At 40.8% G+C, this 16,456-nt stretch overlaps 3 protein-coding genes across 28 annotated transcripts in view; 2 read left to right on the top strand and 1 right to left on the bottom strand.

Moving 5' to 3' along the window:
- LOC128259019 (klarsicht protein) overlaps nt 1-2,749 on the top strand; it is a 123,409-nt gene extending 120,660 nt beyond the window's left edge. For 13 of the 14 annotated variants that reach the window (XM_052991091.1, XM_052991089.1, XM_052991097.1 and 10 more), the window contains 3 exons: nt 63-238; nt 305-675; nt 742-2,749. In XM_052991091.1, the coding sequence (XP_052847051.1) occupies nt 63-238; nt 305-675; nt 742-1,768 (1,574 nt within the window). In that variant the 3' untranslated portion in view covers nt 1,769-2,749. The remainder of the gene's footprint in view (nt 1-62; nt 239-304; nt 676-741) is intronic. The other variant, XM_052991100.1, reaches the window with a different exon arrangement.
- LOC128259048 (uncharacterized) overlaps nt 1-16,456 on the bottom strand; it is a 367,779-nt gene that overhangs the window by 108,140 nt on the left and 243,183 nt on the right. For 9 of the 13 annotated variants that reach the window (XM_052991173.1, XM_052991170.1, XM_052991172.1 and 6 more), the window contains one exon: nt 6,301-6,383. Coding sequence is in view for 4 of the 13 variants with exons in the window: in XM_052991176.1 (XP_052847136.1) it covers nt 5,196-5,293; nt 6,301-6,383 (181 nt within the window). In the remaining 9 variants the exon portion in view is untranslated. Of the gene's footprint in view, nt 1-3,148; nt 3,653-5,061; nt 5,294-6,300; nt 6,384-16,456 lie in introns of those variants that run through there. The other 4 variants (XM_052991176.1, XM_052991175.1, XM_052991178.1 and 1 more) reach the window with 3 other exon arrangements.
- Nucleotides 4,111-4,790, top strand: LOC128259053 (uncharacterized). Its single transcript, XM_052991184.1, has one exon. It carries the CDS (start codon nt 4,297-4,299, stop codon nt 4,750-4,752), a length of 456 nt encoding a protein of 151 aa, XP_052847144.1. The 5' UTR covers nt 4,111-4,296; the 3' UTR covers nt 4,753-4,790.

Raw genomic sequence — 16,456 nt, forward strand, 5'->3', positions numbered from 1 at the left:
ACCACCACATTACCTAACCTAGCCACATCCTCACGTTTCCCGCCTCTGATCTTTTTCCGCAGATCTGCTCGCTGCCTGGGAGGACCTGCTGGGCTGGAGCGAGAATGCCTCGGCTGCCCGCAAGTTGCAGCAGGAGATGAGCGTGCTCAAGAACGCACTGCAGCGACTGGGGGACAAGCCCACTCCGGAACTCCTCGACACAGAGCCGGCCATTCAAATAGCCGTGGAGGCCCTCAAGGTTAGTGAATGATTTAAGGGAACCTCTCAACGCATTACTAAACCACATAATCATCATCATCTTTAGCTGGAACAGACGCAACTGGCCAGCTACAGGACCAACATGCTGCGCCTCAACGCCTCCGTCCACAGCTGGCTGACCAGACAGGAGCGGCGTCTGCAGAACGCCTTAGAGGAACAGGAGCAGCAGCAGGAGTCCGAACAACTCAAGCAGGAGAAGCCGTTGGAGGAGAAGGCTGTGCAGTCCAACGGAGCTGTGGCCATCACGGTCACCGACAGCAATGGCAATCAGGTGGAAGCCATGGCCACTGGAGAAGCCTCCACCTCCACGGCTGCCTGGGATGTCCACTCGCTGATGTCCGCGGAGCAGGAGTTCCACAAGCATCTTAAGAACGAAGTGAGCGACATGTACAGCGCCTGGGATGAGGCAGATGCCAGGTAAGTTACCACCCACCCAGAATCTCCAACCGTATATCTTCTAACCCAGGGTTTTATGCCCCTCAGAATCAACACGCAACTGGAGATGCTCACCAACTCGCTGATTGCCTGGCGTCAGCTAGAGTCTGGCCTGAGTGAGTTCCACTTGGCCTTGGGCCAGGATAGGGGCACCCTGAAGGGTCTTGAAGGAGCGCTGGACAAGGGACAGGCTACGCCCGTTGAGCTGGCCCAAAATGTCAAGCTGGTGGCTAAGCTGCTCTCCGAAAAGGTTAATGTGAGCCAGGAACAACTGCTGGCCGTACAGCAGCACCTCGACCCCAATCACATCTACCACATTGCCAAGTTTACGGCCTCGAATGGTTCGCTCTCGGACTCTGGCATTTCCGATGGCGGTGCCACTTCCGATGGTGGCCTCTCCGAGAGGGAGCGTCGATTGGGCGTGCTACGTCGCCTGGCCAAGCAGTTGGAACTGGCCTTGGCGCCGGGCAGCGAGGCAATGCGTTCGATTGCCGCCCGCATGGAGAGTGCCGAGGCCGAGTTGAAGCACCTGCAGAACACCTGCAGGGACTTGATTGTGCGCACGGCAGCCAGCCACCAGCAGAAGCAGCAGCAACAGAGCCATCAAGTGCCACCCAAGGCCAATGGACAAGTAAAGAAGCAGGCTGGCAAGGCCAACGGTCAACCGCAGTCGCCTGGTAAACGCGGCAAGGGAGCGCGGAAAGCGCGTCAGGCCAAGAACGCTGGAGAGGATCAGCATGAGGAGAAGCTCAGTCCGGAGCAGCAGAAGATGGTGCTGAAGCATATTAAGACCCTCGCCAGTGGCGACGGTGGTGACGACCCCTCCGATGATCCCTCGCTGCTCTTTAACTTGGAAAGCTCCGAGGAAGATGCCGAAGAAGCGGATTCCGCACAGGCCAGCAAACGCGGTTGGGCGTGGCGCATAGCCAGGGCGGCTGTGCCCATGCAGGTGGCCCTGTTCACCATCTTCTGCGCCGCCTGTCTGATGCAGCCCAACTGCTGCGACAATCTGAACAACCTGTCCATGAGCTTTACGCCCCAGTTACGTTATATCCGCGGACCACCTCCGATCTGAGGACAGAAAGCCACTACTTAAGCAGGCCGCAAATCGTTGTAGGTTACCGTTACGTTATGTTAAGGCATTTAACAGCTGTAACTAGAGTTAACCAGCGCAACATCCCGCCACTTAAGCAGAGCCACTAAAAGCTCGCTTTCGGCGCGCGTTTATGGCGCTCAAGGTTTTATAAGGCAACAGAGCGCTCTCCCCGCCTCCGAAATGTACGACACGCAGAGGCGGCCCAATTTTATACGTCTAATTTAGGTAGCGAGCGCGAAAGGAACGCAATTTATACTAAGGATATATTTGTTATTTCGGTTAATTTCCTACGAGTTTAGGTTGCAGTTCGATGGAACATTGAGGATGTACTTAGGCGGTGATGCAATAATGAGGCAATGCCCAAGCCACTTAAATACTGCCGCATTATGGAGCCAATGGGAGGATCCCACCCCCACAGTCCTACCCAGTACATATTTATACAAACAAAATGATCAACTCACTGGCGTTTCGTATACTTTTTTGTTTAAAAAACACTAAAGTGCCTACAAATGCGAACTGTGAGCAAGGAACTATCAACAGATGACAAAGGATCCAATGGGGAGTCCAAATGAGAGAATGAATCCAAGGCAACGAAGCAAACCGAAGCTAAAAGCCAACATCACTAGAGGAGCTAGCAATGGAGCTGGCTTCAGCAGTGAATGAGAATCAGAGTTTATATTTTTATATGCAACGCAACTATACACAATCAGTGCGCGAAGACGAAGACTATTTGCCCCACACACATCATACGTTTTATGTCTATTATATTAATAGGATAAACCTTAAACTTATTTTGCAAGCTGAAAAATTCGAAAAAAAGGAAAACTAGAAATTATCAATTAGGTTTGTGTTTGGAATTCCTAGACTTAGTTTATGATTTACTCACTCCTGGCAGATGATCATTGTAATCTACTTATAAGGTTTATATATTTTGTGCGTTTTCAAAACTTTCACTTGGCATTAAAAGAACAAAACAAAAAAACCCATTTGTACACAAATACAATAAAGAAAAAAATTAATCGTTCGATTTTCATTTTTATCTGTAGCATACTTTTGGGAAGAAAATAACTTTTTATTGCGTGCTTTTGGGGGAAGCTGCACAGTTTGAGGGAACTCAATTTTTTATGTAGCATACTTTTCGGCAGCAATCAATTTTTCATTGCATGCTTTTGGGGGGGGGGGGGGGGGCTGTACAGTTTGAGAGACACTGATTGTTGTTGTTGTAATTTGTTGTTGTAATTTGTTGTTGTTGTAATTTGTTGTTGTTGTAATTTGTTGTTGTTGTTGTAATTTGTTGTTGTTGTTGTAATTTGTTGTTGTTGTTGTAATTTGCTGTTGTTGTTGTAATTTGTTGTTGTTTTTGTTGTAATTTGTTGTTGTTTTTGTAATTACAACAACAACAAATTACAACAACAACAAATTACAACAACAACAAATTACAACAACAACAAATTACAACAACAACAAATTACAACAAGTATCGCCTGCCCAAAAGTATGCTACAAAAATTATTGGCAACGACTGCTTCCCAAAAGTATGCTGTACGAAAACAGAAGCTACAAGAAATAGTATCAGCAGCGCAAAATATGCTACAAAAAATCATTGACGACGACTGCTTCCCAAAAGTATGCTGTACGAAAACAGAAGCTACAGCGCCAAAGAATGCTACAAAATTTAAAATATTTTAGCCCAAAATAAAACACTCCTTTGACCTGCAACCCAAATTAAGCAAATCTTAAAAAATGTTACATTGTTAGAAAACTTTATTTATTAAATATGCACGTAACTTGGCATCTACACTGCTTACTGTTTCGATTGCCAAGTCCGCAAGCTAGTTTTCGAAGAATACTGCTCGAGTTCAACCTAGAATAAAACAAAGAAAAAAAATGGTTATAACAAGAAAGCCGGGAAAGCAGTGCAAAAATCGACCCGAAATTACAAGCCAATACGTAAACGTAGATTCTTAATTAATTAAGCCACAAAACCTTCAGAGCTGTTTTTTTTTTTAAATCGGACTTATTTAAAAACAGTAATGGACGACTTTGAAGTTTGGTTTTAGTTCATTTTTCTGGAAAAAAATCTATTTTTGGAAAAATAGAGAATAAACACATAAATCTTTAAAATTGTGCCTTTTCAATATCGAATTTCTACGAAATAAGTTATGGATTAGAAGGGTTGGTTGAAGGGTTTTTTATACAAAGCCATTTTTACACAGAAAAACAAAAACTTAAAATAAAAAAAATAAAAAACCGAAATTACAATCCACCATTTAAACGCAGATTCTTTGAAAATTAAATCAAAAACCCTAATCAAAAACGTTGATTTCTACTTCAGTTTGCTTCGAATATGTTATTTCCTTTTCAATTTTCGTTACACTAGTTTCAAAAAATGGTCTATCCTAGTCCAAAAAAAAACTAAAGAATCGAGTGACGACAAAAATGCTCTAAGCATCAGTGGAAAGCGTAGACCAAAGAAAGGGGGGGCAGTGGACCATCTGTAGTCAAACGATGAGACCACAAGAAGTAACCATGGCTTTGGCGGACGACAGCAACTTCGCCTTTGTAAAACAGGTGGCCCTGGACTGGCGGGAACTGGTGCGCGAGAAGCGTCAGAGCTTGATTTTGTCGCCCACGCTGAGCACGCTGGCAGATGAGTCTCAAATGATGATGGCTGATTCTAAGTCCCGGACACAGTCTATGATTCCGGCTGAGCGGCGGGATTCCAGCTTTTACCGGCACCGCTTCTCGCAGCAGCCCAAGGAGCCCATGGAGATCGAGCACCGGCCGGGATCCATGGACGCGAGTCGCATTCGGGTCAATGATGACGTCGAACTGTTCATCTACTTGCCGATCACCGTCACCGAATCCGTGCGGGCCTCCGTCTACGCTATGTCCCCCATGTCCCCCAGTGACCTTAGCATTACCGCCACCCAACTAGAGGACCCAGAGCCCAAGTCACCCTAGTCAGTGAATTTCACGAGATTCTTTCCATACAACCCCAAAGTGTAGTCAACACTTTAGAGCAATAAATTTATCACAAAAAAAGTTTTAAATCTAAATCTGTTATTTGCCACTTAACCCAATCAGTTAACACATTTAATTACCACAATTGTAAATTTGTACTTTGTCTGAAAGTCTTTAGCCAAACTATCAAATCTGGGTGCCTTCAAAGAGAAGTGATTTTAAAATTGCTGTGAATTAACCACTTTATCTAACACTCTGGAGATTATTATCATCGGGCGTTGAATCGAAAATGTGAATCGAGAGTCGGACTCCAAATAGATATTGCAATTTATTCTTATCGTTAATATTTTAATATATTAGGTAAGCAAGCATTTGCAAGGCTTTTTTCGAGTTTTTAAGCCACTGCGATATTAATTAAATTTTATCCGTGATTTCTACTTGACTCAGTTCGATATCCTGTTTGTCTTCCATCGAACATCCTCAATCTGAGTCCGTTGACGTTGATGGATCCGCGCCAAGTGAAACACACTCCACAGTTGACCTGTACAGGAAAAACCAGTAAGGCAAAAATAAAAACCCAAACCAGCAATTTTTGCAAAAAGTTACGTTTATATAAAGAATTCAGCCAATGAAGACGGAGTCAAGTACATAGACCCAATTTCCCCTTTTTTTTAAGATGTGGTTTTCTTTGTCTTACACACAGAAAACCTCTTCTATTCATCCCTTTCAAGCGTGAGTTAATTGTATTGCTATCCCTGTCTTCTGTAAAGTGTATAATCCTAGACTCAAACCACTGTTAGGCATCCGAAAAGTTTGAGTTCAGAATCAAGAGTTTGAACGTAATAAAGAAAATAAGAGGCACTCAATAGAAATTAATATTCAGGAGTAGGTAGTAAACAAAGCCTAGACGGAAGATTTGGATATTTGCTTTTAACTTAATAGATCAATAAAATATAATTATAATTGAAAACAACACAATTAAAAAAAAAAGTGTAAGAAAAACGTTTGTTGTCACTTCAAACGAAAAGAAAGGCAGTCAGCAGGAGTTACTTTTATGCCACAGAATAGTAGGATTAGTCTAGAAGAAATGATTAATATTAATCTAAATAATTTTAGAAACTACATGTAATTAAACTAATATATAATTTGAATTAATTTACAAGCATACATATCTTTATTTAAAATATAATTTTAAATGTAACTGAACATCTTGAATAAAAACTAAGAAAGATATTTTATATGTCGTCTAAGCAAACAAAGTAATATGTGAAATATGTTACAAAATCATTATTGAGCCCCTAAGAACCTAATCTGGTTCCTCAATCTTTTCTTATTTAACCGCCTCAACATCTTTTCCTAAATATGATCTTCAACCGCCGCAAAATAATCAAAATCGAACCGTGTCAAGTGCGGGAACAATAAAAACATAATTTTGTTTACGCCTCGAGGGTTAATCCCTCAGATTGGATCGAAAGTCACCACCATCAGATCCAGAATGGGAAGCACCAAGACAGAGGGCTCAACAATTATAATAATATGCTTACTTACCAGCCACCAAGACTAAAAGGGGCGTGGCCGGGTCCTCGACATCGCAGCACGCTCCTCGATTCGCGTGCCACAGCGGAAGCGACCTAAAAATTTAATTTGCATAATTTGTAAGTCTGTTGAAAATTAAGAGGCTGATGGTTAAATAGATTACAGCTAAGTGATGAAATAGTGCTGAGAGCCGGCCTTTAAAAGGAAATGTGACAATAAGTTGTAAGTTTTAGTTTTTACAAAAACATCGTCATAAAAATTGGCCAAAAAACTAATGCATAATCAGGAGTATAGCAATATCAATCAGCAAAACGTTGTCGAAATTAAGAATGGAATTAATATGCACTTGTGTTTATCCTTTTTTAATATATATGTTATAGGTCGACATCCAGAGGTTTTCAAAGCCTTTACTTAGCTATCCTCATCATTTAAGAATGCTTTTGATTTGGATTATGGAAATGAGTTGGCTTGGCTGATTGGAGATTGTCAATAAGCTACGCAGGCGGGTCGACATACTCGCCTCAACCCTTAAGCTGTTCATTAAACTTTGCGATTAAACTGACCACAGCACGAGGGGAGGAAAGGAGAAAGTTAAAGCCCTCACACATGCATGTGTGTATAGCTACCCATTCCTCCCCTTCTGGACCTGCAGCAGTTTAGTGAAGTGAAGTGAAGTGAGTAAAGCGAACGACGCTGACTGCTGACAGGCTCATTAAATGCCGCATTCAGTTGTCCCTCAACTCATTCCCCCTGCCATTTTCCTCTTGGCCACGGGCCAAAGTCAACACATCAAATTGAATGCCCCCCAGACCCCGCAGTCCACCCAATTGGGCTAATTTTCCAAGCTCAACCTTTAAATTCGCATTTTCCTAAAGGAACAAAGAGAAGAAAAAAAACACGCACAAGAAATTCAGAGTGCAGAAACCACATAAATAATACTCGGAAAATTGTAGAAAATTGCCGTAACAATTTATGTTGACATTATCTCGAGAGACATTTTTCTATCTGGCTCTGCCTGTTCATTTATTCCTTTTCTGGATGATTAATTACCGCAAAAGAAAAACATTTGAATATGAAAAACGATCCCTGCGATAAGCGGGGGCGGAAAACTTTTCCTTATTGCTCCCCAGTCGCCGATAAACAGGAGAGGACTTTTAATGAACTGGGTATTCCATCATCTTCCTGAAGGAAATAAGATTTTAAAAAATAACTTCGAGTAAGGATCAGAGCCAAGTGATGACTTCACAAACCTTGAAAAAACATACTTTAAAAATTAAATAATTTAAAACACAAATTTTTAAGACAATTCTTTGAATATTTTGACTGTTCATGGACAACTTTCTTTTCATTTAAGAAGAATATCCTTTCGTCCTTTCGTTTATTTTATTTTCAAGACATTTTTAAATGGCAAAAACCCTTAGATGTGTTTTTCTCCACTGGAGGATTTACCTTACTCGGGGCTGCCAATAAAATTCGATTTCTTTTCTGCATCCTGACCCGAAGGAGAGACCAAGAAAAAGGTCGAGCCATTAAATGTAACTGCGCTGTCATTTGCATAATTTTCTATTCATTACATAATTCTGTCAATTTCCAATACATTATAATTTGTTAGAGAACGCAGGGGGAACACCGGGAGAATATGCAAAACAGCAGCCAAAGAAAAAAATGGAACAAATTATATAGAGGGTATTTCATGCCGCTCCCTCTCTTTGTTGTCGTTCCTCTTATTTGTAATTTGTTTTCGGCTTAAAAAGATTATTTTATGGTGAAAACAACCCGAGGCCAAGTTGTTCAATTTTTTATGCGCAATATGCTGGAATCGGAAGGACGAAAACAGGTCACCAGTTGGGGTAGAGAAATTAACACATTTGGCATAAGAGATTCCCGAGATACGGTGAAAAGGTGGCCAAGGATCCGGAACAGCCAGGGAGCAACCTCGGCGCGGATAAAAAGAAACCGCAATCTTATCTAATCCTCAACCGGAACCAACACGAAAATCACGTAGCCATTATAAATGCAAATCAAGTGTCAATATTGCACATTTGAATATTTTCGCCACAAGGATTTTCATTTGCAAGGCGAATGCGAATTTCTCCGAGATTTCTTTTTACTTTGTTTTGCAAATCAGCAAAGCAAACATCTGAGACAAAAAGTGGCAGGCCCAGTGCGAAATCAATTGGAATCCCAAATGTCAACTGAGTGAATTCATCGGGAGTTTCCAGGACATTTGCCAGACATCTGGCCAGGCATACTGATGAGGAGCACAATGATGGGTTGCCACATGAAGGGCTCTTATTTTGTATTGTTTGGTTTACAAACAGCTTATTAGTCTCTGAAAAAAAATAATTTTAAATAGTTTTGTTTTTAAAAAGTAATTAACACTAATATAGTTTACCATGGTTGTCTTCTATGTCTTGTCTGTGTCTATATATCTTGTACATCATTCATTTATTTTAAATAATGCAGCATCTTTGAAAGCTTTCTCACCTTTCAGCCATATTTGTAGTACTCTTTTAAAACTCGTTCCTAGGCTGCCAGAGGGAATAGCCTCCCCATCTTTCCTGAAAGTGCGAGCATGGTTATCTTACGTGCCAAGTGGGTGACAACTTTTGCTGCCTGATGGGGATCCTCTTTCCACCTACTTAAGTCCCCTTAAAAACCTGCCGGCCTGCTAATTAGCATTTTATGCTGCGGCAAACTTCCAACTATCCAAAGTTTTCTCCGCAGGCAGGTCGAAAGCCCAGGGGCCAAGAGTCACGGATACTCGTCCCTCTTTCATCTTATCTACAGTTCCTGCTTTTGCCCTCCGCCTGCTTCTGCAAACTTAAATAAGTTGTCATGATGATTTGACCCCGCGCAGAGGCGCCCTGCCTCGAGAAATTATAAATATTTGATACTCGTAACATGAGCTTCAATATTTCCCAACCTCGAATCTCCCCCACCCGAAATTTGCATTCGTGACTCAAAACAATGCCGAAAAAAGGTAGGCAAAAAATAATGCACGCGAGTCACGCGAATTAAGCAAAAATAAAAAGAAAATATATATGCCTGAGATATTTAAAAAAAGGTTTTCCCCAGCAGCTCATAATGCTGTCAAATGTCTGGTGGTGTCCGATGGGTTTTATTGGGGAGCCTACATTAGCTGACAACTCTCTTTTCCTGCGGGGGGTGAGTTATAACGAGTATTATTTTGTTTTCTCTGACTCAAAGTGGCGGTGCTGGCGTGCGAGCATCTTGGCCTAATGGAAGACAAACATTTTATGGCCAACTGACCTTCTGCCTCCTCTCCCTCCCCCTCCCCCACCGATTACGTATTCGTATTCTCATTCATTCAATTACATTTTTGCGCACACTCAGCACTAAAGGGACCGCTCATAAAGCGTCAAAATTTCGGCCAAATGAGCAGGCTCTGTCATCGGAGGGAAATCCTCCCACTTTGTTGTCCTTCATTAGAAACTGCTCCCCGGGGCATTCGATTCGTCTAGGGCCACACACATGAGTCCGAGGAAAGGCCAGGACATGCCGTGTCAACGCCATCAAAGTGTTCGGCCTCTATTAAAACTGACAGCTGAACGACCTCCCCACCCACTACCCACTACCCACTTCTCACCACCCTCCGCCTCATCGCCAGCTGAACCGCAGCGTAAACATTGCGGCTGCCTCAATGGACCTTGGACTTGGGCGCTGACACCGCGACTCCAGTTCCAGTGCTGCCCCGTGTCCTTTTCGCCTGCTGACCAATGCATTTCCCCCGAGGCCTGGACAAACACTTTGCCACACTTCCTTGCTTTTTTCTATGGCTCCCCACATTTCTCAGTCAAGAAAGAATCTCATTGAACAGTTCTACTTGATTGTGCGGCAATACTTAAAGAATTCAGCCAAAGTCCTCAAATAAATTTAAAACATAACTTTTTTTCAAGACACCAAAACGTAACATTTTTTTTGGACTCACAGTGATTAGCTCGTCAGCAGTGCAATACACACCTCTCTTGGTTGTGGAAAAAAAAATTTCTTTCCAAAAGGGCACAAAAATAACTAAAGTATTTATGCTTTTGTGGCTGTGAGTTCAATTTTGGCCAAGTTCTTGATTCTAAAAAATATGATTAAAATTCATAAAAAAACTTAAAATTAAGAAATAGATTTTTGTTTTAAACCTTTAGTTTAGTTTCTGAGCCACATTTTTATCTCAGAAACATTTCGGCCAAAATTGCAGTAATAAGGAAATTGTCAAATTATTTTCATCACGTTTTTGCCATCTCGGGCAAGAGTTAACTATCTCCTTTTATTTTTCTGCAAACCTACCAAAAATAAGAGGTACATCCCTTACCAATTTCTTTTAAAGTAGCATGAAAGTCTCTAACTCTCCAACTCTTTCATCCCTGCTTCCAGTTCCATTCGTCACGCCCGAATTGCAGTTAGCAAGTGAACAAAAAATGAGAACCAGAAATTTTTATGATTTTTTTATGCAAATGTAACCCCTCTTTCCTTCTTCCTTTTTTTTTAGAGGATTCCCCTTTATTACAAGATTTGTTTTTGGGCTGCTTCACAGGTGTTTGATTAAGTTTCAGTTTATGGACTGAGAAAGGTTTAATCTATTTTTTTTAGATTGTTGCTGTTTTAAAATCACAATTAAATAAAACCATGTTTAAAATTTGCCAATAATTTAATAAAACGAGCTGCATATAACCTTATAGCAAGTAATAAAATTAGTTCCATTTTTGAATAAACAGCAATAAACTCATTATGGCATGGCATTTTATTTTATACATGTGGTTTGTTAAAGAGGGTGGGATTGTTCTGATTATGTCGTTTGGTTGGGGATAAAGAACCACAAAATCTGGCGTGAAAACATTAACCCACTCTTGAGGTCTGACACAAGTGTAACTATCTTTTGGCATAATATTCCTTCCTGAGGCTTTTAAATAATTAAGGAAATTAATTTTAAATGGGAATGGTTTTCATTTATTTTATATATTTTTAAAAAGCACACAATTTAAGATTCCTTATCCAAAACAAAAAATGGGGTCTCAGTCCAGTCCCCCACGAAATCTCCCACCTCACCTAATGCCTTGCAAATTGACACTTGCTCAGCTCCCAACTCCCCAAGTCCTTCGCCACGCCCTTCAGACCCTGGAAGGACAATTCAAGTCCATCAGAAAAGTGATGAATGTGCAAGTTCCTGGACGCGCGTCCTGGCGTCCAGTGTCCTGATCTGTGTCCCGAGCTGGGATGGCATCCGGCGCTAAATTGGATTGCATATCATTACTTTGCACTTGTCTGGCAACAAATTTTCGCACTTTCCCTTAGCAGGGAAAAAAGCGGGAAAAAAGTTAAGGAAAAGGATAATTTATGCGTCTTGTAGGAAGTCTCTTTGATGGACATTCCTTTCAACTGCTCAGAGGATGGGAGTCTGAGAGTCCTGTATTCCGTTGCCCTCCCTTTGCCAAGACACAATGGCTGGACAAATCCAATAAAACAACTGCAAAGTTGCCCTTCATGTGTGTAAGATAATATTTGTGCTTTGCGAACAATAAAAATCAGCATGTGAAAGCAATATATCGCCTAACAATGATTAATGTAATTTTTTTATCTGGAACAAAAACATTTAATCAAATTCAGACATGACTTACAATGAAATAAAAGTTTTAGTTTCAGAACTACAAAAATTGTAGCAATGTTGTGTTTTTGACACAATTGTTCTCTATAACTAAAATTTTATTCATTTTTTTTAGCATGTGACATCTCAGTTAACTTTTTTGACACTCCAAATTGGCCGTGTCAAAAGGTTTTCATAGCCCTCAACTTATGCATAACCAGTTGACAGCTGAACAAGATATTTCTGTCACAAGGGAACTCGGCACATTTTCCTCCCCACATATTCAAAATTTCATATTTGAATTCGGCCGAGAAATGGGTGTAAATCAAGCTTTAGTTTTGGGAGCCTTGAGCCCTTGCTTGTCGGCTTATAAGCCCTCCAATATCTGCACCCTCATTACGCAATTCCCCCACACGTCCACATAACTTCTGGCTTAATTCGAAATTAAATTTATCATCAATGCAATTAGTGGCCATAAATTAAGGATTCCCATTCGGCAGCGAATCCATCTCCCAGTGAATTTCCCTCCGTGGTCGCAAGTGTGAATTATGGCCGCAATGCCGCATAGCATAACCTTTTCTGCATATCCTGCTGTATCCTCGTGTGTGTGTCCTGCGGTCAAATTAAATTAAATTGTCCTTTTTCATTTCGATACACTTTCGAATTCTCCAGAGAGCGAGGAGTGCCGCATCCTCGTCAGCTCCATTAAGCCAATAAAGCATTCGTTTCATTGGATTACGTATGCTGATGTCGGGGAGCAAAGTGGGGAGTATCTATGGGGAAGGAGGTTGGGGATCCGGTTACACACACATGGTTGTGAACAGGACATGGTCAGTGGGGAGTCGGTGGGCCAGAGCCTTTATTTCTGGCTCAAATTGTGCTCTGACGAATTGGCCAAACAAGCTCAAAGAAAGAGAACAATTCACACAACGTGCAGAAAGAAATAAATAAAAATTAATTAATTTAAAAAGATAATTTGTGTACATTGACTTTTTTGTATAAAACATGTTTTCCTAGGCAATTGGTTAAAAAAAATTGTATTTAAATATATATATATAAATATTTGGCATCTGGACTCAAATACGAATCAAACCATCCCCTGAAACTGGTAAGGGTAATTGCTCATCTGCACAATTTGCCCGATTTCGTACCCACTCTACTCCACTTTTGCTGGTCAAGTTCAGTTGATTAAATGCCCAAGATAATCATTTAATCCTCGAGAGCGAATCGCAGGCGTCGAGATGAACTTGTGTTCATGTATTATTCATCATTTGGCTTTCATTACTTTCTTCGCTTTAATTTCTCTGACCCCACACCACGGCCAAAATCTGGATTTAATAAGAGAAATGCAGCGAACCTAATGAACATCCTGTTTGTCCTGTTTGTGTTTCCTCTTTTTTCCCTTTGGCTTCCTTTCACTCTGGCCTCTAGCCAAGCAGAAGAGATTTTCCCCGGTTTTCCCCATCCATTTAGCCATTTTCCCTCTACTCTCTGCTGCTGATTGTGATGGATAAACTATTGGGGAAAATTGCCTCGGAAGATGCTAAAATTTGGTTCGATTGAATGCGTTTCAATTGAAATTCACTTTCCTTGCTTTTGGCATTGATGTTTTCGAATCGCTAACTCTGGCCACGCCTCTAAACCAACGCAACAAAAAAGACAGTTGCCAAATACAGTTGGTGTTTTTGAATTTTGGCCAAAAATCCTTAATATTTTTAAACAAAATCGGTCTAGTAAGAAAAGCCATTTGACTTTTGGGTCAGACAACTGGCGACATTTTTATAAAGTCTTTCATCACTCCCCTTATTCTTAATACCCAGCTTTAGGGCACTTCACCCCTTTGTAATTTTTGGATTACATAATAAACCATGCTTTGTCATACAAATGACTTCATTAATAGCTCCACAACTTACATTGTGCGAAAAATTTCTTAATGAAAGCGCCAAAATGTCTACAGTCTTGAGTTGGAAAATGAAAATGTAGTATCTTGACATCATCACCATGGTTCTATGAACTCTTAAGGTACCAGTTGTAATGTCAGCTAAAAAAAAACACATTCACCTGCAGACACAAACGAAAAACTGGCAAAAGTCAAATCCTATTCAATACAAATCGTTATCGAATTCCTTAAATTATTAACCAACTTTCTGGGGAACAGCTGAAAATATTTAGGGGCTTGGGGAATTGGGTAGGACGCATTGACGATTTTTGCAAGGAACTCTCAGACACGTTCCGTTCGAATTTGAATGGTAATAATCGATCCCAGAGGCATTCTCCTCCTGCTTAGCCATTTCCAACCCCAACTTTAATCTTAGTTTAAAGCTGGTGTAATCTGCGAGATGTTTACCTTTCGCTCTCATCTCTGACTCTTTGTTTTCTGGGGGGATTAAAAAGAAATCCACTCGAAATTGAATACGATTAAATTCGAAATTGACCTCTGGCTGACCATATGCAAATGCCAAACAATCCCACAACCAACCTTCACCATCCTCCCCTCATTTAATCGAGCTGTGAAAGCCAGGAAGACAGGCCCGTTTTCCAATTGCCCTTTTCCCTGTTGCGACAGCATTTTAAAATCGAATTTTCAGCCGCAACAAAAAAAAGGGTGCGTTTTATTGCCAAGGGTTGCTCTCATCGCATAGGGGTTCTATGGCCATAGGGGTAGTGGATGGTGGACGGGTTGCCTGCTCTCAAAACATAATTACGTGCATGTAAACAATAATTTAATTTCGCACTAATGCAGCAAATTTGTGGGCTGATTGTGGGCTTTGCTAACGAACTTCCTTGTCATGGAAGGGGGTACTCAAAATTCCGCATCAAGAGGGTGCGAATTTAACCTTAACACCTTCAGTTATTTTGTTTTGACTTAGGATTTGAAATGAATAGAATATTTCATATATTTTGGATACTTTTATCCCTACAATCACCCCCCAAAAACCCTTCTTATAACTTAACTTTTTTGTCTGACAAATTTTGATTTTTTGTATAAAAGATTTATGAGTGAGACCCATGAAGCCTTTTTTTGGTTGGCATTTATGGCACATTCAATAAATCTTCTTTGGACGTTGTAGCAAATAAAATAAATATAAAAAGCTTAGTAAAACAATGGTAGTGCTTTATTAAATTTTGCAAAACTATTAAAGCATATATGTAGCTTTCTTTCAACTGCCAAATAAATTTTGTAATCTTCTTAAGATTTTCATTTGGTTTATACAGTAATTAACATACCGAATAGAGTCCTTTCTCTTTCCGAGTTGGTGGCGAAACGGAAATCCCATTGAGTTTCAGCTTCGATGGACAAACATTGTTCCGACACTTAAATTTGCATAATCAAAATCAAAAACATCATTTCCATTCCTCCCCCGCTGGCTGTCAATATGCCACTTGGAAGCCGCAGTCGGGCTTTTAAAATTATGCAAATTCAATTTTGAGACACTTTTCCCAACGCCCCGCCCTTAACTGCTGTCCTGAATTTCCTGCCTGCACTCGAAAGTTGAGACATAAATTCGAGTAACTGTATTAATATAATTGGCCAGGGGCGGTTGCGTTGGCTCTTAAAATTAGATTTAGATGTGCCCTCCCGCTTCGACTTGCCCTTTCGGTTTGATTACCTTTTGTTGTCTTAGCAAAGTGGAGCAAGATCCTGGTCCGGGGATTTGTAAGGTTTAAAGCTCCATTTACCCTGCAGTGGCCATAATTTAAAATCTCTATCGTCTTGGCCATAATTCGTTGCATCGCTGGCCATGAATCATGTTTAGTTTTGGACCTGCAAATCGTTTTATTATTCAGACCCAATTGCGCTCCGACTATAAATAATTAATTTAGATGGTTTCCCGGGGAGGTTCGCTGCTCGGTGGGTGCGATTCCTTTATTTATGGTTTGGTTCCACAGGGTCCGGCTTAACTGTTGCTTCCTGGCCAAAGATTTGTGGTCTGCCAGTGAGTTAGGGCCATTTAGATGTGAGATTACCTTTTATGGCTTTTGGTTGTAAAGGCGGAAGTCAACTTGTGGAGTTTTTATGTAAAACAAGTAAAGTTGGAACATGAACTACTGTTTCTTTTAAATGGCCTAGAGCATCCTTCACGTGATTTGTTTACTTTACAATTATTATAAATTTAGCGAGTTTTCTCCAAGCATTGAATTTACAGATTTTTTGGAATGAAAGATTTAAAGATTTCTTTTATTCTCTTGTTAAGGAAAGCTTGATTTTCCTGTGTAATATATTCTTTTAGGCTCAAATCATTTGACATTCAAATAATCAGATTGACATTGATCCTTTCTAAATCGATTTCCTGGTTACCACTTATTTTCCCCATTTTTTCGCTCCTGACTGAACTTTGAATGGCATACAATGCCATTTCTTCACACCTTGTGTGGGGAATTTTGGGATTCCTCCAGTGTCCTGCGAAGCTGCTCACACGAGGATAATGCGTTTATGGCAGCTGCAGCCGTTAACTGTCCATAAAAGTGCACATTATTGTAATGTTGCATTGTCCTGGAATGGCTGTTTGAGCCTGGCTAACGGCAGGACATCTTCAGGACGTCTTAGATGTCTGTGATTATCTTGGCAGT

The sequence above is a fragment of the Drosophila gunungcola genome (assembly GCF_025200985.1).
Source record: "Drosophila gunungcola strain Sukarami chromosome 3L unlocalized genomic scaffold, Dgunungcola_SK_2 000005F, whole genome shotgun sequence".
NCBI lineage: Eukaryota > Metazoa > Arthropoda > Insecta > Diptera > Drosophilidae > Drosophila > Drosophila gunungcola.